Source organism: Talpa europaea (assembly GCF_964194135.1).
Source record: "Talpa europaea genome assembly, chromosome: 3".
Lineage (NCBI taxonomy): Eukaryota > Metazoa > Chordata > Mammalia > Eulipotyphla > Talpidae > Talpa > Talpa europaea.
The window spans coordinates 117,854,816-117,877,389 of NC_140069.1; the positions used below are offsets into that span (position 1 = coordinate 117,854,816).

General features: G+C 42.5%; 1 protein-coding gene across 2 annotated transcripts in view; it reads right to left on the reverse strand.

The window, feature by feature from the left end:
• The window catches only part of PUS7 (pseudouridine synthase 7), a gene marked incomplete at its 3' end in the record, with an annotated part of 41,822 nt that extends 25,848 nt beyond the window's left edge, over window positions 1–15,974 (reverse strand). Inside the window, exons 1-6 of one of the 2 annotated variants that reach the window (XM_084230064.1) lie at window positions 15,556–15,962; window positions 13,841–13,925; window positions 13,607–13,708; window positions 10,058–10,202; window positions 2,728–2,745; window positions 1,129–1,240 (exon numbers count right to left, since the gene is read on the reverse strand). In XM_084230064.1, the coding sequence (XP_084086190.1) occupies window positions 1,129–1,240; window positions 2,728–2,745; window positions 10,058–10,202; window positions 13,607–13,708; window positions 13,841–13,925; window positions 15,556–15,947 (854 nt within the window). In that variant the 5' untranslated portion in view covers window positions 15,948–15,962. Of the gene's footprint in view, window positions 1–1,128; window positions 1,241–2,727; window positions 2,746–10,057; window positions 10,203–13,606; window positions 13,709–13,840; window positions 13,926–15,555 lie in introns of both variants that reach the window. The other variant, XM_084230065.1, reaches the window with a different exon arrangement.
• Window positions 15,975–22,574: the final 6,600 nt, after the last annotated feature.

A 22,574-nucleotide genomic window follows, 5' to 3' on the forward strand; every position in this document is an offset into this window, starting at 1 on the left:
GGGAAAAACCAGGAAGGATTTCTCAAACTCTGAGCAATCTCTGCCATATCTCAGAGGAACTCCCTCCAATTGTCCATCCTGCTGTCAGGAATGATCTGTTCTCCTGGGCTCCAGGTATACACAGGGTACCACTGACTGTTTCCTAGAGAGCCAGTAATTAAGGGAAAATAAATCGTTTGTACTTAAATAAATTGTAGTACTTAATGGAGTATTATGTTCAATGAACCAAATTTTAATCCCTTAAAATTCATACATTAAAGCCCTGATGTCTCACTCCCAGTACCTCAGGAAGGACTATTTGGAGACAGAGCCTTTAAAGGGATAAGTTAAAATGAGACCATTAGGGTGGGCCCTAATCCAATGTGACTGGTGTCCTTGTAAGAAAGGAAATTTGTACAGAGACTCCAAGGGTAAACATGTACAAGGACACATCATGGGAGGACAAAAAGAGAAGGTGACTACCTGCTAACCAAAGAGAATCCTCAGAAAAAACTCAATCTATCAATACCCCAATCTTGAAACTTTCAGCTTCTGGAACTGTGAGGATTTTCATTCATGTTGTTTAATGAATGAAACATTGTTAAAGGCAGCCATAGCAAACGAATACACTGTGGACCACCTTTTGAGTTAAGCATGTATTAGAGAACAAATTTGTACTGCAAACATGTTAACTATGTAACCATTTCTAAAAAAAAATCTTTGGTACCTGGGCCAACCTTAGAGACCCCATCTCTGCTATATTTGCATTCCCATGATAAAATCTGACTGATCCCAGGTTTTCAATATGGTTAATCTCGAGAAATAAAGAGCTTCTAATTTAGTTAAACAAATCACTGTAAACCCATCAAAGTTTAGGTTTTCAGGGAGGAAAGCTCATTTTTATTTCCAGCTGAATGGACAGGTAACTCTCAACTATAGGTAAACTATTAACTTACAGAAGTTTTATCTTGAATCATGGGCAATAGGCAACAAAGTTAAAAAAAATTAATTCACCTATAGTTTACAAGTAGACAGTCAGGGCACATGTGCCATCAGTATGCCCACTGTCCCACTCTTTTTTATTAGCATGGAAAGAGAAATAAATTTCTGTGTTTTGATTCTGTATAGCTATAAGAACAAGATACTAACCTTAAATATTTGGACAGGACATTAATAGCATCCATGGTGTCTTTATTTTCTTTGTACAGTATAAAGTGGCAGTAACTTCCCCTAGATTTTGGCCAAGAATGTTTTCTTGGATCTTAAAAACAACAACAGAAATTGAACATTATATATCATAATAAAAGTTGAGTTTTTTCTCATGAAACTCTATGAGTTCATTTTTTGCTAGAGAATCTTTTGTTGAGAAATCAGATCTAATCTGACAGGAAATCCAGGTTAGTAAGTGGTTATAGCCATGTGGACTACAGGTATTTCACTTTTTGTGATTAAACATTTAACATGATCTGTCCATATTTAAAATTCTAAGCTGAAATGCAGGTCGTGAGACAAATGACTAAAACTGACCAGTCATCTTCACAGAGAAGAGAGAGGGGTCTGCCATTCCTCAGAGGCAGTACTCTACAAGCAGGTGTCTGGCAGGTGAGCTGGTTCTCTACGTAGTCCAGAGGGAAGCATCACGCTGGAATGCCTCACATCTCAATCAGGTGTTCACACATACAGGCTGGATGCCTTTGCAGGGATGGGGAGAAAGCTTGTGAGGAGTTGCCTCAGTGACACATTTGGATTATCCAAAGGCCACTCCCATCACTGAGGTTGAACTCATACCAGATGGCTTACAAAAGTCCACCTGACAGAGAGTGGACTGCAAATGGCAGTCAAACCTGATTGTCACTCTTGGAAAAGGAAACTTAAAAAAATGAAGCTAGATTAAATGTTAACTTTTGTACTATTGTTGCTTTCATTGTTTAACTTTGTGAAGATTGACAAACATTTCATAACCTTGGAGAGCCTGACTTTTAAATTATCCTTTAAAAAGAACATTTTAATTATACTATAATCTAGAAATATATATTTAAATAATATTAAGATTTAGATTTTAGCAGCCTGAAGGGTGTTTTGAAAAATCAGCACTTCAGGGGAGAAATATAAGCCACAAACTGCATTTCCCAGAAATCATACAATAATATTCATGAGTCTTGTGTGACACACAGTTGAAGTTGTCATTTGAATAGCACATCTACTTCACTTTATTTCTGTAACTCCATAAAAGAAAAACTGAAAAAACAGTTTACACGATCCCTTGAAAAGTCATCTTCTAAAAAATGTTCCTTTGTCTTTCTCCATGAAATAATCCTTTAATATGAAATTAGAAATCCTTTATCTTCAGAGGCTTAAGAAATTCCCAATACTGGATTTACTTGGACATCTGGCTTTGAAAAAGCAAAAAGCACTGCTTTAACAGATTTGTGATTTAAACTACAGTGTAAACAACAAAAGAAACATTAAACCACCTCGGAAAACTGCCACAGCATGTATACAGCGAATTGCTTTTCCTCTCCAATAAATACGAATGAGTCTTCAGTCACAGACAGAAAAGTTTTACAAGTATTTCTCTGGCTCTTGGTGTGAATTCCTTACCACTCATCCTCAGTAAATTTTGAAGAGGAATATCATATTTGGTGATATTCCAGCTCACTACAGTTAAGAAAATTTGTCTACACTCAACACTTGGGACAAAACCATTGGCATTTCATTTTATCTACATGAAACGCCAACCGCTCTTACCTGCTGCAGTTCTGACCTCTGTCCAAATGCACAGCATAAAGAGCACAAGAGAGCAATGTTTAATTGATAATAATATTAAAATGCTTTAGAGGTGAACATGCAAATGATCGCATGGAAAGTTTCCACTGAGGACTTCTACAGCACCTGGTAGTTATGTGGTGGGTTAACAGCCATTTAGACATTAACAATGGAATGTTGCAGAGGCAAACAGTGAACAACAAGTAGAAAACTCACCTATAGGTACAAGCCTCCCTATCGCAATCCCTTCACTACTGCATGTCAGCTCACCCTCAATGCTGTAGACTGCACCCCAGCAATGTAACAAAAGCTTTAAGACTAGCTTCGGAATACTTTCCCATGAAGAGATTTTATGTCTAAATATGGGAGAACATGTACCGAAATGCTATTTGTAACTATCCTTTGGTGTTAAGACTGCAAGTAAATATTGTTTTGCTTTGTGCTTTTCTGTTTTATGTTTTTCCTGAGCTAAATTAGTTTTTTATTTTAACGATGAATATGGAAAACAGTTTTCTAAATTATAGACTAAAAGAGATTTAAGAGACTTAATCATCAAATGCAATATTCTGACCTTGTTTGGATCGTTATCTGAATATGTCATCTCATTGAGGCAATCAAGGAAAAAGTTAACATGAACTGGGGATTAGATATTAAGAAATTATTACTGATTTTGTTGGGTGTGATAATGATTCTGGGGCTTCAATCCCTCTCTGTTAAATACATACCAAAGTATTAATGAGTGAAATAAAGTACTAGGTAGAATTTTCTTTAAAACACTTCAACAGGAAAAAAAAAAAAGGACTAGATCAATAAAAACAATAAAACAGTAATAATTTTGAAGATAGCTGATGGGTACACAGGGGTTTAATAAACTACTTATTTTTGTGTGCATATTTGAAAATGTCCATAATAAAAAGTTAAAAAATACTTGTGATAAAAATTGATGAAATGTAGCTACATTTTTCCTTAACTGCCTATCAGCACATTCACAATTAACTATAATGACAAGAAATAAATAAGGCCACAAAACTGAAAAACTGAATGCTATTTTACTTTAAGAGAAACCATGACAACTGAGTATGAGTTTTGGCTTACAAAGCATGCATCTTTTATTAGCAATTCCAAGCACTGAGCATGCATACAATTATCTTCTCTGCAAATAACTCATATAAGCGTTTTTACCTAAGTATGCTCAGTATATAAAAAGGTATATGCATTGATTAACCAGGAATATTTTGAATAACAGAAAAATCAATGAGTCAACTTATTTTGAGCAAATTGTTTGACTTTATAAAACCCCAACTCCTAAGAATGTTAAGTAGCATATACTTAGCTCTGAAATTTAAGTGAATTTAAAATAACTTTCAGACACTTTTGAAACACTCTGATTTAAAATGTGAATGCAAAGAATTTTCTCAGGCTGGGGTACTGGGGAGCAACCTTCTCAGGGTCTGATATGGCAACTGCAGTCTTTCAGAAATGGAAAACAGATCAAAGGGAAAAACCATGTTCAGAAGATTCACATGTGAGCAGAGCTCTCCCGAATAAGGAAGGAAAAATGTACATGGCTTGAGAAAGATGGCAGGATGGGGGAGCATGCAGAACATTCTTTCCTTCTTATTCCAGGCGTTTTTACTGCAGCCCTGCACACACCAACCTTTTAGCTTCCTCAGGGATCCTGCTCCAACCATATCACTCTCCTGCTGGAATTTCCATCCTTCCTCTCCACACCTCTTTCCCTTCCTTGCATCATATGCTCAGGGAGGGTTCTTCCATCTCCAAAGTCAAGCCAATGTCTCCTTCTCCTTAACCATGTTCCCTCCTTTCTCCTCTTTATAACTTATTTGACAAAGTAGTCTGTACTTACAACCTTCCATCTCACCTTATCACATAACCCTTTCCAATCTTATTCCACAAATGCTGCATTGGAAAAGACACTAACGATTTTCATGTCACTAAATTGGCAGACATGTTTCAGAGTTCTTATCTTGCTGGACCTATCTTCAAAAATTCCCATGCTAGCCACTTGGATTACTGGACTTCCTTCCTCCTGTGGATTCCATAATACCAGTTTTTCTAAGTTTCCCTTTTATCTGTCTGGTTCTTCCTTCAGAATCTCTGTGAATTCCTAGATCCAGGTGTCCTTTCTGGGAATTATTCATTTCAGAAAGTATAGAGAACCACTAATATCACAAGACAGAAATCTTATCTTTTTTTCTTAAGTCTTTACAAAGTAAGTTCTTAGAATAATTTGGAATGCATACTATCTCAAAATGTAAATTAATTTACCTGATTACATACTTAATAATAATTACATGGTACTTTCAGAAAAATGCCATATGTACACTTTGGTAAGTCAACCAACACACCCTGTTAAATGAGTATTCAATTTTAACGTGTATGTGTGCGTTTGCCCATACTACCAGTCAATCCTCTGGAAGGCAGCTGCGTGTCCTACAAGTCAGCTCGATTCTGACACTATCACCTGAAAAGAGCATCAGATCCCACTGATCAAGAATTCAGTCCTACAACATCAAAGTCACATCCCACTTTAGATACCACTCCTAAGTCTAGACTGTTACCTGAACTTCTTACCAATTGATTGGCCAGAGTGGCTCACAGAACTCAGAGAAACATTTTACTCATAGGATTATCAGCTTATTATAAAAGGGTCTAATTCATGAGCTGCTGGATGGAAGACATGGATAGGGGATGGTAAGGAAAAGGCCATATTACTTCTGTGCCCTCTCCAATCTAGTCACTTTCCCCAAATCTCCATGTGTTCACCACCTGGAAGTGCTCTAAACTCTGTGATTTTTAACAAAAGACACCTTTATCCCTCTCCTCACCTAGGAAATCCCAAGGGTTTTACAAGCTCTGTGCTAAAACCAGGGATGAAGACTAAATATATAAATATTTCTTACATAAATCACAATACCACGCAAAATAACCACTGAGTTAAAACAGCTGGTAAATTGTGGTGTCTGGGCACTATGACTTTGAATCTATCATGCCTATGTTTTAGGATGCACGGCTCTTTTTGAGAAAAGATTAGGTAAGAAATACTGCACAACTGCTAGGTAGTGCATAACCTACTAATAACAATTTATTTGTATCAGGGTTTCATAGTAAAGGTACTCCAAAAACTTGATCAACTTAATTTTGAAAGGAAAAAATTTTTTTTCTCAATGAAGGTTTAGGAGTTAATTCATCAAGTGCCAGGCAAGATAGTCCATATTCCGGTCTACTTGCAGGGCCATAAACAAAAGTCTCTGGACACCAATTCTCCCTACTTTTCTTTTTTCTTTTTTTTTTTTTTAAAGATTTATTTTTATTTATACAAGCACTGGGTACAGTCAGAAGCGTGGGAGGGCGAGAGAATTCACCAGAGCCAGAGCGGGGAGCAGAGCAGGCAGAAGGACCAAAGTACACTGCTGAGGGGAGCAGCGGGCGGCAGGAGAGGTCTGCGCGCCATGTGGGACCCTCCTTCGGTGGCCGGGGAGCAGCCGGGGATAGAACCGGCGCTGCAGAGGCTGCGGGCAGCTTCGCAACCCAGCGCTCAACCGCTGCGCCACCGGGGAGGCCCTCTCCCTACTTTTCCAACAGCATTTAGCTACTCTCAGCTGGCAGAGGTAAAGCTAGAGCTGTGAAAAAGGAATGCAGGCTCTCAAATGTCTGTCTGGGTCTGTAGAGTGGTAGGAGGGACAACTTGGAAGGCAGACATTGAGTTCATCACTGACAAGATGCCACAATACCTCAAACCCAAGAGGCTTACATGCCCATCCAGCATCAACCCAGTCTGATCTGCCTTTTAAATTGGGGAGCTTGTATTTTATTAAAGATGTGCCATGGGAGATAGGGAGGGGTGGTTCATGTGGCACAGAGGTCAGCAACTCACTTGGAAAATCTTTTTTTTTTCCTTAAAGATTTATTTTTGGGGGGTCCTCCCCGGTGGCGCAGTGGTTGAGCACTGGTTTGCGACCTCTGCGGCGCCGGCTCGATCCCCGGCTGCTCCCCGGCCACCGGAGGAGGGTCCCACATGGCGCGCAGACCTCCCCTGCCACCCGCTGCGACCGCACCCAGTGCATGCATAAACAAAACAAATAAACAAACGAATAAATAAATAAAACATGCCTCTATTAAAAAAAAAAAAAAGATTTATTTTTTGGGGCCTCCCTGGAGGCGCAGCGGTTGAGAGCTGGGTTGCAAAGCTGCCCGTGGCCTCTGCAGTGCCGGTTCAATCCCCGGCTGCTCCCCCGCCACCGGAGGAGGGTCCTGCATGGCACGCAGACCTTTCCTGCCGCCTGCTGCTCCCCTCAGCAGTGGCGCGCAGACCTCTCCTGCCGCCTGCTGCTCCCCTCAGCAGTGTACTTCGGTCCTTCTGCCTGCTCTGCTCCCTGCTCTGGCTCTGGTGAATTCTCTCACCCTCCCGCGCTTCTGACTGTACCCAGTGCTTGTATAAATCAATCAATCAATCAATCATGTATAAATAAATAAATAAATCTTTTAAAAAAAGGATTTATTTTTGGGCCTCCCCTGGTGGCGCAGGAGGTTGAATGCTGGGCTGCAAAGCTGCCCACAGCCTCTGTGGCGCTGGTTCAATCCCCAGCTGCCGGTGAGGGTCCCACATGGTGCACAGACCTCTCCTGCCACGCCCGCTTCTCCCCTCAGCAGTGTATTTCGTCCGTCTATCTGTTCTGTTCCCCTCTCTGGCTCTGGTGAATTCTCTCACCCTCCCGCGCTTCTGACTGTACCCAGTGCTTGTATAAATAAATAATCATTAAAAAAAATAAAAAAGATTTATTTTTATTTATTTATGCATCTAAGAACTGGTGTATAGGTCAGAGGTGTGTAAGGGGTGAGAGGATTCTCCAGAGACAGAGTGGGGAGCAGAACAGGCAGATCTACTGAAATACACTGCTGAGGGTAGCATTGGGTAAGAGAGGAGAAGCCTGCAATGCCATGTGGGTTAGCTCCCTGGCCAGGGACTGAATTCATGCTGCAGTGGCTGGTGATAACTTGATAGCACTGAGAATTTCACCCCTGTACTACCAGGGAGGACCTCACTTGGAAAATCTTTTTTTTAAGATTTATTTATGAATACAAGAGCTGGGGCACAGGCCAGAGGCGTGGGGTGTGTGTGTGAGAGGATTCACCAGAGACAGAGTAGGGAACAGAATAGGCAGACTGACTGAAACACATTCGTGAGGGGAGCAGCAGGCGAGTCAGGAAAGGTCTGCTGCGCCATGTAGGTCACCTCCCTGGCCGGGGAGCAAACTTATGCTGCAGTGGCTGCGGACAGCTTCACAGCGCTGCGTCTTAACCCCCTGCACCACCAGGGAGGCTCCTCACTTGGAAAATCTTTTTTTTTTTCCTTCAAGATTCATTTATTTATTTATACAAGAACTGGGGTACAGGCCAGATGTGTGGGAGGGTGAGAGGTTCACCAGAGACAGAGTAGGGAACAGAACAGGCAGACTGAAATACACTGCTGAGGGGAGCAGAGGGCGAGACAGGAGAGGTCTGCAGCTCCATGTGCAGGATTGAACAGGTGCTACAGAGGCTGCGGACAGCTTCACAGAGCAGCGCTCAACCGCCTGCGCCAGCAGGGGAGGCCCTCACTTGGAAAATCTTAAGGAAATTTTTCACTTGGGGAAAAATGAAAGGTGGGTGGGGTGTAAGCACAGCAAATATAAGTAAGAACAGGAAGCTCTGGCATCACTCACTTAAAAAAGTGACATCCTCACCTGGGCCTGCAAATGCCCTCACTCCCATTCCTACAGATCACAAAACCTCACATGCTCTAAGAAATAACCATCACTTCCAAGAAGCACCAACTGAAATAATACAGATTTTGCCTTTTCCAATTTACTAACTCATGACAATGCTAAGGAGAACAAGACTTGCCTTTTCTTCTTGCCTTCAGAGCTGGCTTGCCTCTCTACAAGGTACTTCTCCTGAGCATCCCTCTGCAACCCGAGTCCTGTAGAGAGCTAAGGCTGAATGAACCAGGGCACCTGTCATGCGTTGTAAGTCACCCTCTCTCCTCTACATATCAGATGCTTACTAGTTATATATCAGCCTTGGGAGAATAGAAAAATAAAATCATTCACCTCATACTCAAGCTGAATTAAGCTGACTGCTAAGGTAATGTTTTCTGCTGTGACCCAGACATAAAGAAACAAGTAACCAAGACATCTGTCTGTGGATTGAGACATGGTCAAGAACTTGTGCCCTCAAGCAGTTCCAGAACAAGTGGTCTACTTTTCTTTTTGGTATCCATGGAGAAGTGGCCTCCCGTCACCACCTTCTCCTTCCTGACTGCTCAAGATTTCTCATTTATCGCTATCCAGACTTACCGATTTCACCTGATTATTTTCTCAAGCACAGCAAAACATTACTTCTGCTCCTATTTTTCGTATACCCTCTCTTTCCACTAGAACCATAGCTATAAACAATTAAATCTTCATTCACTCACAACATTAACCTAAAAGAATAGTGACAGCCTTACTGTTGTGATGACTCCTTTGTTATTTAATCTTGGGAGTTTTGTTCTAACAAATACATCTAGAAATAAACTGTTCCCTAACAGGAACCATCACTGGTAAGGAAGGAAGACAAAGAAATAGCTTTCTCCTATTCTAATTTTCATTAAAATCTTATCTGCTGATTTGACAGGTATAGAAGAAAGAGCCCCTATTTTTTTCTTTAAGGTTCATGCAAATGGGAATTTCCATGACCATAGGAAAATATAGTAGAACACAAACATCCATTTGATTCACTGCGAACACATCCATTTCAAATGAATGATATGCAACAAAAGATAGATTTGGGCAAAGAAAGGAATGTTATACTATATATTCCATGTTTTTAATGTGTGAATGAAGAAGACAGGGGTGGAAAGCAGCAACTCTTTCAATACATGAGCTTTGCAGAAAAAAAATGAGAGGTGACTTTTTTTTTTTAACTGAAAGTTTTCTTTCCTTCATTAAGAACACGGGATAAGCAACATCCGTCCATATTCTTGAAGTGCCACTCAGTTTGTTCTGCTCTCCAGAGTGGACGCTCTCCCAGGCACCATTGTGGTTTCAGCACACCTTTACTCACACAAAGTACCAAATACCCCGGCCAAAGTGTGCAGGATTGCTCTGGCATCTGAAATAACATTACTTAGCTGCTTGGAAGACTCGATGTCCTTTCCTGAACAACGGTATAGCAGCCCTTGAGCATGAGCGGGTGAGGAGAATGAGAAGCAGGGTCTGTCTCTCACGGTTGCCTGAGAGAGGAAATGCTGGGTCACTCACACACTTACTTGCCAAAGCCTTTTTTCCAGCTGCATGGTAGGCTACAATGTATTTCTTCCCTTCTCTATCTTCTGTTTTTGTCTCTAATCCCGGAAACAGAGATTTAATAGCTTGATGGATGACAGTTCTTTTCTCTTTGGTGTCCTCAACAACCTATTAAAAACAGAGATTGTAATCCCACTAATTTAGTAACATTAAAAAGGGACGTGGTCTTACTAATATATTATTAAAAATATAACTCATGTGAAATGACAAAAGTACATGGATATAATTTTAGAAACCTTTTAGAGCTTCACAATATCGCAAATCTTAATCAGTTTATTGAACATGCCCATCTGCCAGGTATACTGTACCAACACTTCACACTGATCATATCATTTAATCCCCGTCATCTCCATGTCATGCCACCATTGTTATACATTTATCTATCTATTTATTTTTAAGATTTATTTATTTATGCATACAAGAGCTGGGGCACAGGCCAGAGATGCAGGGGTGGGGTGAGAGGATTCACCAGAGACAGAGCGGGGAACAGAACAGGCAGATTGACTGAAATACACTGCTGAGGGGAGCAGCGGGCGAGACAGGAGAGGTCTGCCTTGCCATGTGGGTTTCTCCCTGGCTGGCTGAGGATTGAACTCGTGCTGCAGAGGCTGTAGATTGCTTCATAGTGCAGTGCTTAACTGCTTGCACCACCAGGGAGGCCCCACTGTTATCTATTTAGAGAGAAGGAAAATCAAACAGGGAAATTATTAAGGAATGTGTCTTAGGTTATATAGCTAGAATGTGGAAGGCCAGATGTGAGATCCAGGTACTGACCCTGGAGCCACCCAACACAGACTCCAATCTTAGAGGCTCTGCTCCCTTTCGGGGATCCCACTAGACAAAGAGCTCAGAGTGCAGAGATGAAAATAAAATGGAGCTGAGCCTTTTGATGTGACAAAGCACAACTTCCTCAAATAGCCCAAACTACAACTGCCTCATAATGAACTCTATTCTATACTGAATTATCTTATAATGCTGTTCTAGCACATCTGTTGATAAAAAGGAGAAAAAATAAAATCAAGAAATTGTAAATGCACCAGTTACACGTCTCCCCTTGCCCCCATTCAAAAGCAACATAGTCTTACTTGGTAGGATTTGGTAGGGGTTTTTTTTGGGTCTGGGAATACTCAAAATTTTCTATTTTTCTATATAAATTACATAGATTTTAATCATACCAGACGAGCGTGTAGCTTTATTGCCGCTTTCAGCCAAAATATTAATCATACCAAACCAGTGTGTAGCTGAATTATATAAATTTTCCTATATAAATTACTGATAATAGTGTTGCATGACCTAAAAATAACCTACCAAATCATACCAAATAGGAATATTCTACTTTGGGATAGCAGGGAAACCTGTACATGACTATTTTTCAATCTTTGAGTGCATTTCACATCTCAATTCAGCAATTACAAATATGTCTGTATGCCTTACTAAAAATCAGAAAAAATTTACAAAGCAGTACTTGCTCTCATCATGCACAATTCACTGCTATTTTCTATCTTATTGCATTAAACAAAATGTTAAGATCCACTAAACTGATTTCATGACCAACTAATTGACTACAACCTGAAAAACACCAAGAACTACTATAATGACTCCTAGCAAAGTTTAACAGTATCTTAGCAAAACCAAAAATGTAAAAGAAAACAAACAACATTATCATTATAGACAAGTAAACTTCTCAAATCAAAATGAATCTAGATCTGGAATTTGCTGAGCACAGTGAGTTGGAATCACAGCTGTGTATATGAGAATATATATTCAAACCTCAAAGATTCAGAAAGTTTGTCCTCATATTACAGGACAGAAAACTTGTCAACCGTTTATGCCTTCTAAAGGTAAAATCTTTCAGTAAATGGCAAAGTATGGCTAGTCAGATAACAGTAAGACTTGCCATCTGTGTAGGAAAATGCGTTTTATGAGTTAAGGTGCACCACTGAACTGCATGAAACAGGAAAAACTGGACCGTGCTGCCGTGGACAGGACAGCCAATGAAGTTCTCTGCCATTAATGAAGATTCAGAGTCTAAATGAATTTGCAGTGGGGGGAGGCTGGGGAGAGTGCCATCGAGAACAGCTCTACCTTTCACTATCCCATCCCAAGCTTTTATTGAAGATATGAACAAAGGAACAAGAAAATAGCATGCAATTGTGTTTTTGCTTATACAGATTAATACGTTACTGCTGAAAACAAGTTTTCCTGGTTAGTAGGGAACATACACAGAAGCCAGTACATCCTCAGAGAAGAGGAGTCAATTCTGGGAAGAAGTTCTGTTTGCAGAACTTCTAATGTCCTACAACTCCATATGCAGAGTAAACAGATATTCTCCAAAAACTCCAGCTCCCTTTAGGTCAGCAGGCGCCCAACACCATGCTCCTGGACTGCTCTCAGAAACAATTCTTATGGATTGTCTCCTTGGCATTGCTTAAGATTTTGTCTATGGGTAAGTTCAGTAAATGTAGATTCTTTAAGTCATAACATCACATACTTTCAGGCAGTTTTGGTGAGGAGGAAGACGAGATGAAGATTGCAGGCAGATAACGAATTGTGAAAAGTTATACAGAACTCTTAAGAACTGGAAGTGATGGAAGGAGGCATTTCAGAGAATTCAGAATCCAAGACTTTGTTAAAATAAAAGGAATTTAACACGAAACTCCAAAAGTCTTTTGCTAGAAGATTCTTAAAATCCTGTAATGCATTTGTGCTGCTATAGATATTACCTATAGCTGCTCTGCCCCATATGGCAGTCACCAGCCATAGGTGGCAACCAGGCAGTTGAAACATGACTAGTCTGAACTGAGATGTACTGTAAATGCAAAATAACACAGAAATCTGAAGACTTGATAGGGAAAAAAGGATGTATACCATTAATAATTTTTAAGATACTGATTTCTGTACTTATGTGATAATTTGTATTAGGGTAAATTAAATGTATTGTTAAAATTAATTTCATCTATTTCTTTTTACATTTACATTCTTAGAAGATTTAAAATTTTTTAAAGACATGGCTCACATTATAACTCCACTGAATAGCACAAATCCAAAAGAATACAGTTTTCATGAGAAAAAGCTTCAGAAGAAGGCTTTTTACTACTGTACTTACTAGCTAAGCAAGCCCTTTCTAAAGCAGTAGATACAGGTTGAGTGAAATAACAATTCCTCCCCTGCCCGACCCCATTTGAGACCAAGAGGCTGGTCAGGCTGTGGAGGCTTTTTATAGTAGACACAATGTAATATAATGGTCACTCTGTTGTTCAAAATAAAGAGATTCTTGGGTTGATTCGTGGGCAAATAAAAAAAACTTAAAACCAGAATTTTCTTTTGGCCAGAGTTTATCTGGACACTGATTATTTGCCAATGATAAAAAACACTTGTTAGTGTAATGCCTGTTTAGATCAAATAGGGCAAAGCCAATGTTTTGTAATTTACCCAACAGACTATTAACAGCCACCTAAAAAGAAGCAATCAAAATCCTAAACAACCTTTTCATATATTTTTGGACTATTTACCTCAATGGCAACACTGGTTTCCTTATTTTTAAAAAGCTGGAGCTCTTCTAAACGCTGTTTTTCTTCAGCTGTCAAAACTGTAAATATATCTTCTGAAGGATCCTTTAAAATAACCATAAGAACCCACAGTGAGTCAAATTCAGAGTTCAGGCTGTTAAAGCTCTATATTACTATGACTTCTAGGAAATGTTATTTTTATACAGAAGGTGACTTTGGCTGGAGAGCTGCTCCTACCTCGTCATCCACCGGGACAGACAAGTCATCCAAGTGGCTGATCTGTCCATCTTTTCCTATTTCATGAACAACGAAGTCAGAGTATCTGGTTAAAAAAAAAAAAAACAAAAACACAAACTTTTAGGCCATTGACATTTTGTTTCCTATTAATTTCAGGAGAACATAGTCCTTACTACTGCACAAACAAGGGGGAAAAAAAAAACTTTAAGTACAAAGTCATGTAAAGTTTTTTCAGGTTTCTCAATGAATACTGAGCCACAACTTGAGTCAAGTTTTATAGCAGAATGTAAAGAGAAGATCCTCTGAGCTTCTAGGATATTCTTCCACAGAAATGCTTAAATAGAAGCTTCTTAATACTATCCTATGATTCTACATACTGGTGAACCATAGAATACAGTAAGTGGCTAATTAAATGATAACTCAGTAAATCTACATTGACCATCCTAAAGCTTACCTTTAAGCTAAATACTATACACACATTGTTTAAAATCTAGGTGGTATTATTATGACCCATTGTTTGGATGAGAATATTAAGGTTCAGAACAGTTAATTCACTCTGAAGTGGTTGAGCCAGATTCACACCCAGATCCATCTTAGTACTGTAGATATGGTACATTCAGGAGAAAGAATTGATGACTTTAAGACAAATTCCAGAGAAAACCTAAAGCTATTTAAAATAATTTTAGAGGGCCTCCATGGTGGCACAGGGGTTAAAGTCTCAGCGTTATCAAGCTACCCCCAGCCACTGTGACATGAGTTTGATCCCCGACCCAGGGAGGTGACCCACATGGCACAGCAAACCTCTCCTGACTCGCCCACTGCTCCCCTCAGCAGTGTATTTCAGTCAGTCCCCCTGTTCTACTCCCTATTCTTTCTCTGGTGAATTCTCTCACTCCCTGCACCTCTAGCCTACACCCCCATTCATGTCTGCAAAAATAAATGAATCTTAAAAAAAAAAAAAAAAATCTTAGAAAAATGCAGCACCATTCACATATTAACAATGCATGCAGGAAATTATTTTTATTTTCTCATTTTATGTTTAAATGGTTTCATTTAGGCAGCTCTCCTTTACCTCTATTCCTTTGTTGTTGTTTTTTTTTACATTTATTTATTTTCATACAAGAACCAGGGTACAGGCCAGATGTGCGGGGGTGAGAGGATTCACCAGAGACAGAGTGGGGAGCAGAACAGGCAGATCTACTGAAATACACTGCTGAGGGGAGCAGCGGGCGAGTCAGGAGAGTCTGCTGCGCCATGTGGGTAGCTCCCTGACTGGGGATTGAACTCGTGCTGCAATGGCTGTGGATAGCTTCATAGGTTGTGTCTTAACCCCTTGTGCTACCAGGGAGGCCCTACCTCTATTTCTTTTTGACTATCAATGTACAGAAACCGTGGGGACACAAACCTAAATGGAAGAATATACTGCTGATATCTTTTTTTTTTTTTTTTTTTTTTAATATTTCTTTCTTTACGCTCAATGGCCAGGGATTGAACTCATGTTGCAGTGTCTGGCAATAGCTTGATAGCACTGTTAACCCCTGCGCCACCAGGGAGGCCCCAACTTTTTTTAACAGAAAAGGCAAATTTATTGAAATACACTGCTAAAGGGGAGCAGCGGGAAAGACAGGAGAGTTCTGCTGTGCCTATTTTTCTGATCCTTCTAAAGAAAGTAACTAATATAATGAAAATTACTTCACACATAAACAAAACATTACCTTTCTTTTAAGATTCCTGAGAATCCTTGATGAGAACTTACAAACTTTGTGATGCCCACATCAAGCTCGGTAAGTCCATGCTTCATCATATCAGCAAAACTTTCAACTTCCTCCTCCTCTTCACCTTCCTCGGAAAGGCCATCTTCCTCCTCTTCTTCCAACTGAGCATCAGAATTCTTCTGACCCTCTCCTGCACTTATAGCTTCAGGTGGCCCGGGTACCTTGTCACTTCTGGGTAGAGAGTCATTCTCTTGCCAGTCTTGACCTGCGGTCAGGCAGCATTCAGAGACCTTCTGTCTTTTTGCCTCCTCAGCTGAGGCCACACTGTCATTATCTTCCACAGCCAGGGACCCACGTTTCAGAGACACGCCAGTCGTTTCTGTCATCTCCATTTTTAAGACTCCAAGAAAACATTTAAGAAAACCTTCAGGAAGGAAAGAAGCATAGGAAGTAATGATCAGCTCTATTTGGGGGAGGGGGAGGCACAATACTTCTATATGGAATTTGACAACATTTCCATGTGGATCAAAAACTTTGAAAATAGGGCCTCTGTGGTGGCAGAAGGGGATAAGCACTGCACTATGAAGAATCCACAGCCTCTGCAGCACAAGTTCGATCCCAGGCCAGCCAGAGAGAAACCCACACGGCACAGCACACCTCTGCTGCTGCTCCCCTCAGTAGTGTATTTCAGTCATTCTGCCTGTTCTGTTTCCCACTCTGTCACTGGTGGATCCTCTCACCTCCCGCATCTCTGCCCTGTACCCCAGCTCTTGTATGCATAAATAAATAAATCTTTAAAAATAAAAAAAAACCTTGAAAACACATGTATTCTTTTTTTTTTAAATATTTTTACAAAAGATTTATTTATGCATATAAGAACTGGAGTATATAGTCCAGAGGTGCGGTGTGTGCTGCAGAGGCTGCAGATTGCTTTACAGTGCGGTGTTTAACCCCTTGTGCTACCAGGGAGGCCCTGAAATTTTATCTTAAAAGGTTAGCAATGCTAGGGGCCTTGGTGGTGCAGGGGTTAAAGACAATGCTATCAAGCTGTCACCAGCCACTGTAGCTTGAGTTAGATGCCCGGCTGGCCAGGTAGCAACCCACATGGCACACCAGACCTCTCCTGTGTCGCCCGCTGCTCCCCTCGGCAGTGTATTTCAGTCAGTCTGCCTGTTCTGCTCCCCAATCTCTCCGGTGAATCCTCTCTCACCCCCCACGCCTCTGGCTTACACCCCAGTTCTTGTATGCATAAATAAATCTTAAAAAAAAAAAAAAAGGTTAGCAATGCTTTCCTTATACCAAAACCATACCCATTCAATCCTGCTCCTGGTTGACATCTTTCCCCAGCAGGACATCACTTGCAGGTTCTCACCCTTGAAACTCTCCTATTCCTTGCTTTTCCCCCCTCAGATCTCTATTACAGATCTGTATCAACCCTTACTAGTAAACAGCAGTTTGTATGGTATGACTTGGAGCCAGATCTAGCTTCTGCCATGTACTAAGTAGGTAACTTAAGCCAGTTTCTCCCTCTGTAAAACTGAAAAACAATGATATGGCTAAGAATCTGAAGTAGCTGCTCCTATTGAACTGCTGGCCATTAATATTTATTATAGATGGTTTACACAAAGCCCTGTACTGCTCAGAATGGGGAAGTTAAAAAAACAAAAACATACAAAGCTTCTTATGCTTCTTTTGTTCTCTGAGTTAAAGATTAAACATGATTTTCTCCTCTAGAGACCATTTAATTTTTAAGAGACCCTCAGAGCACTGCCAACAGTACCAAATAAATAGTCCTTTCTCAAAATAGTCTTTTGATAATCTTTTTCCTAATACTTGTGGATACTTCCCTAATGGCTTTTTCTCAACATATTTCATTGCAAAGACATGCTCACTAATCTCACTTTTGTGCTTCAAATGAAATTAACTTTTTATTTGTTTTAGCTGATGGTCCTATAACACACATTACTTATTCAAGTATACACAGAACCAGTGATTAAAAATCACTTAATATCTATTTTTCCAAATACTGTGGGTCTAGAAGCTGAGAACATAGTTACTAGAACAATTGTGCTAGACTAGGAGAGGCAGAAGTCAAACTAATATCATATTCATAAGCAGGAACTACACACAAGAGAAGACTGAAAAGCACTATCATGATCAAATGGATGACAGAGAGAGCAATGATCCTGGGAACATGGAAGAGAGCATAAGGAACTCAATCAGAAAGATAAAAATAACCCTGCCTGCCCCTATGTGACAGGCCTAAGGAAATCAGTTATGCACTCAGGAAAATCCAAATACACATAATCAAGAATTCTTACTATTTTTTTTTTTTTTTTAATTTTCTAGAGGCATGTCTCATTTATTTATTTATTTATTATTTGTTTGTTTGTTTGGTTTATACATGCACTGGGTACAGTCAGAAGCGCGGGAGGGCGAGAGAATTCACCAGAGCCAGAGCGGGGAGCAGAGCAGGCAGAAGGACCGAAGTACACTGCTGAGGGGAGCAGCGGGCGGCAGGAGAGGTCTGCGCACCACGTGGGACCCTCCTCGGGTGGCCGGGGAGCAGCCGAGGATCGAACCGGCACCGCAGAGGCCGAGGGCAGCTTCGCAACCCAGCGCTCAACCGCTGCGCCACCGGGGAGGCCCCCATAATCAGGAATTCTAAATGCTCAAAGACGTAAAAAGTGACTGGCTTTAAAAGAAAAGAGGAGGGGGTGAGGAGCCCAGTTTTGAGGGTTTTTAGAAATGGTATTAAACATTTTTTAAAAAGAAATGCTGCACTGGGCCTCCCTGGTGGCTCAAGGGGTTAAGCACTGCATGAAGAAGCAATCCTCAGCCTCTGCAGCACCAGTTCGATCCACAGCTGGCCAGGGAGCAACCCACATGGTGCAGCAGACCTCTTCTGTCTTACCTGCTGCTCCCCTCAGCACTGTACGTCAGTCAATCTGCCTGTTCTGTTCCCCACTCTGTCTGTGGTAAATCCTCTAACCCCTCGCATCTCTGGCCTGTACCCCAGCTCTTGTATGCATAAATAAATAAATCTTGAAAAAACAAAAAAAAAAAAAAAAGAAATGCTGCACAAATACACTATCCATGATAGCCTCAAATTTCAAATCTCTATAGATCAGAAGGCTTGAGTCTATAACCAGGAAGAGAATGAAATCTGATAATACTTTCCCATGAACTTGGAAGTCCGACACAATTCTTGGGAAGGAATACTAAAGTAATTGCTTTTGTTTTCTTTACATTCCAAAAGAGCCAAGTCAGATGAGCAATTCACAACTTTAACAGTATTTTAAAATATTTTTCATTAAGGTACTAGATTCACCAATAAGTTTCCTCTACACCCACAACAAAAATAGTTTAGCATTTTCAAAATTTTCATACAACACTGTCTTTTTTTTTTTTTTACTTGTTATATGGCTTCTATTTTTGTTGTTTTTTTTTTAAAGATTTATTTTATTTATTTATACATACATGAACTGGGATGTAGGACAGAGGTGGGGAGGGGTGAGAGGATTCACCAGAGACAGTGGGGAGCAGAACAGGGGAATCTACCAAAATTCACTGCTGAGGGAGCAGCTGGTTAGACAGGAGAGGTTGCTGTCCCATGTGAGTTAGCTGCCTGGCCAGAGATAGAACTCATGTTGCAATGGCTGGCCATAGCTTCACAGAGCTGAGACTTTAACCCCTGCACCACCAGAGAGGCCCAATACTAATAGTCTGACATTATTTCTCCCAACACGAACATCTCAAAGAGTCATCAGTCTTAAGCCTGTATTTCAAAACCCCTCACAACTTCCACTTTTTTAATTGCATACATCCTCCATACTCTGCAGCCTGTGAATAACCTCTCTAGCTCTCGCGATAAAGAAACTTTCTTCAGGGTAAAGCACATACTACATTTTAATATGTAAAACTGTTCAGTCTGTTAGATTCCTTCATTCCACAAATACTTATTGCACACCTCTTGTGCGTGCCACTGTTCTAGGGTCCAGGGGAAAAAGGATAATTCCCTGCCCTCACTGAGCTTACTATTGTATTCGAGGCTATACCAGAGTATTAAAAAAAAAAAAATCTCAGAACATGGAAGTTTAACAGCTACAAACAGAGCAGAGTAAGGGGATTCAGAGTAAAAAGGATGCTCTTCGGTGAAACCTCTCTAAGGAGGTGGCTTTTGGGCCATGACTGGAAGGAAACTTGGTCACCCAGTTAGAGTGTTGTTTCTCCTACTTTGGGGGCAATTCAATAAATACAGATTATTAGCTACTTCCCTGGTGACTGTACAAAATGGCTACCTATTTGTCCACTCTTCAGTATGTTTACAATTTGATTTTTAAAAGATTTATTTATGCATAAAGAATGGGGTACAGTCCAGAGGGGTGTGTGTGGGGGGGTGAGAGGATTCACCAGAGACAGATGGGGAACAGAACAGGCAGATTGACTGAAATACACTGCTGAGGGGAGCAGCAGGCGAGTCAGGAAAGGTCTGCTTGCGCCCTGTGTGTATCTCCCTGGCCGGGGATCAAACTCGTGCTGCAGTGGCTGTTTCTTTTTTTTTTTTTTTAATTCATTTATTTATTTATTTTGATTGATTGATTGATTTATACATACATGCATACAAGCACTGGGTACAGTCAGAAGTGCTGGAGGGTGAGAGAATTCACCAGAGCCAGAGCGGGGAGCAGAGCAGGCAGAAGGACCGAAGTACACTGCTGAGGGGAGCAGCGGGCGGCAGGAGAGGTCTGCGTGCCATGTGGGACCCTCCTCTGGTGGCCGGGGAGCAGCCAGGGATCGAACCGGCACTGCAGAGGCTGCGGGCAGCTTCGCAACCCAGCGCTCAACCACTGCGCCACCGGGGAGGCCCTGGCTGTTTCTTAACCCCTTGTGCCACCAGGGAGGCCCGCTAATTTGATTTTTGATAGATCCCTCAATGGTCAAAGCATCTCGAGGCCGATGGGGTATACTTGTTACACAGATGACCCCACACTTCAAGCAAAAGTCCTTAGTAATCCTTTATTTTCGGAAAATAGTGGTCTGACAACAGAACTAAATATTTGAAAAACTAAACTCTCCAAACCCTACTTCTTGGCCCAGGCAATGAGGATGTACTTTTAAACCGCTCAGTGCAGGGCTATCTGCTTGAGCACGCACAGAAGCGCCTCTTCCATCCACTCATTCAGCAGGAGCGGGACAGCAGGTTGGAGAAAACACTCGGTACCCACCCCGTTCGCGCCTACTCGGGGAAATGTATCCCCAGGAAGCAACCACCTGAGTGCCTCCTTGGCACGTAGTAAGTTCGCAGTTGGGGGGTGATGGAGGGATACGAGGACGAAGGCACGGGGGCGGGACCCTGGGGGAGTACGGGGGCTGGAAGGGGCTTCAGGATAAAGGCCCATCTCGTCCTTCCGGGAGGAAGAGTTTAGGGCGCATCTGGGGCAAAGAAAGGGAATCCTCCGCTGACAGCGCCGCGGGAGGAGGGAGGCCCTGGACGACCCGCCCCGGGAGCCGGAGCTGGGGGCGGGGCCGGCACCCCCGGAGCTCCAGACCCGCCCGGCCGAGCCGCGTTTCTGCGGGCACGTCCCATTATGGAGGCGCCCCGGGCGCGCCGCAGGTTCAGCTCGCGGCGGGGCCGCCTTCCCAGCGCGCACCGCCGCTCCCGGCCGGGCCTTGGGGCCGGGGGGGCGGGCCGGGCCGAGGGGGCCGCGGAGCCTGGCGGCTGCGGGGAGGCCGCGCACTTACCCGGAGCCTGGGGGCGCGGGCGCGGCGCGGGCCGGACGGCGAGGAGGCGGGCGCGCGGCTGCGGGCGCGGCGGGACGGCGGCAGCGAGCGCCACTCGGAGGAGCCGGAGGCGCGGGCGGCCCAGCATAGGCAGCGCCGGGGCTCGCGAGGCCCGGAGCGCTCGGGCGCACTAGCCGACTGCCGGGCTCGCACACGTGCGGCGCCGCGACGCGCCGCGGCCGGCACCTCCCCCGGGGCGGGGCCGGCTCCTTCGCGCCGGCCCCGCCCCCGCCGCCTGCCAGGCCCCGGGCCCCGGGAGCCGGAGGCCGGGATCGCGCGCCGCGGCCGGCCGGGTCTGGGGGCACTTGGCCGCCGGCCGCCGGCGCCGACATCGCGAGGGCCACGCCTTCCCTGCGGTGGGAGCGTACGGTGGCTTCTCGGCCCTGGGCGTGCCGCCGTCGCACCTGGGCGTCAGCGATCAGCGAAGAGTTATTTTATCATGTACCAGAGGGAGTTTTGTTGTTTTTTTAAAATTAATTTATTTATGCATACAAGAGTGGGGTACGGGCCAGAGATGCGGGGGTGAGAGGATTCACCAGAGACAGAGTGGGGAACAGAACAGGCAGACTGAGTGAAATACACTGCTGAGGGGAGCAGCGGGCGAGACAGGAGAGGGCTGCCTCCCCATGTGGGTTGCTCCCTGGCCTGCGGGGATCAAACTCGTGCTGCAGAGGCTTCGGATTGCTTCACAGTGCGGTGCTTAAGCCCTAGCGCCACCAGGGAGGCCCGGGGCTTTTGAGTTTTTTGGACTGTTAGGGCAACGACTGCTTATTAATGTTTCTTTCACATAGTTGTCTTTTTTTGTTGCCCTCCACCAAGGAGTTAATTTAAGGAAAAGAGAATCACTTTAGGGGCTATATTGTTCAATATGTAATTCCTTCCAATGCAGTGAATCCAAGAACACCATTTTCCCACTTGGATTTACTCCTGCTTGATGGCTTCCCAATTAAATTTACTTCAAGTGGATTCTAAGTTTGTGATTCTAAGTTTGTGTAAAAAAAAAAAAAAAAGTAAAATTAACTACCCTTCCTAAGCTCGTACTCATTTCCCAAATAAATTCCAGTCTCTGGTAGCTTTTGCACATTTGATGTTTTGCGGAACTTCAATTCTGAGTGGAAAACGACATTCAAGTTCTTATATTGGTCAACTGACAGTATAACCCATATAAATGAAAAACTTACCATTTAACCCTCTGTAAGTGTGCAGTTCAGTGACATCAGTATATTCACATTGCT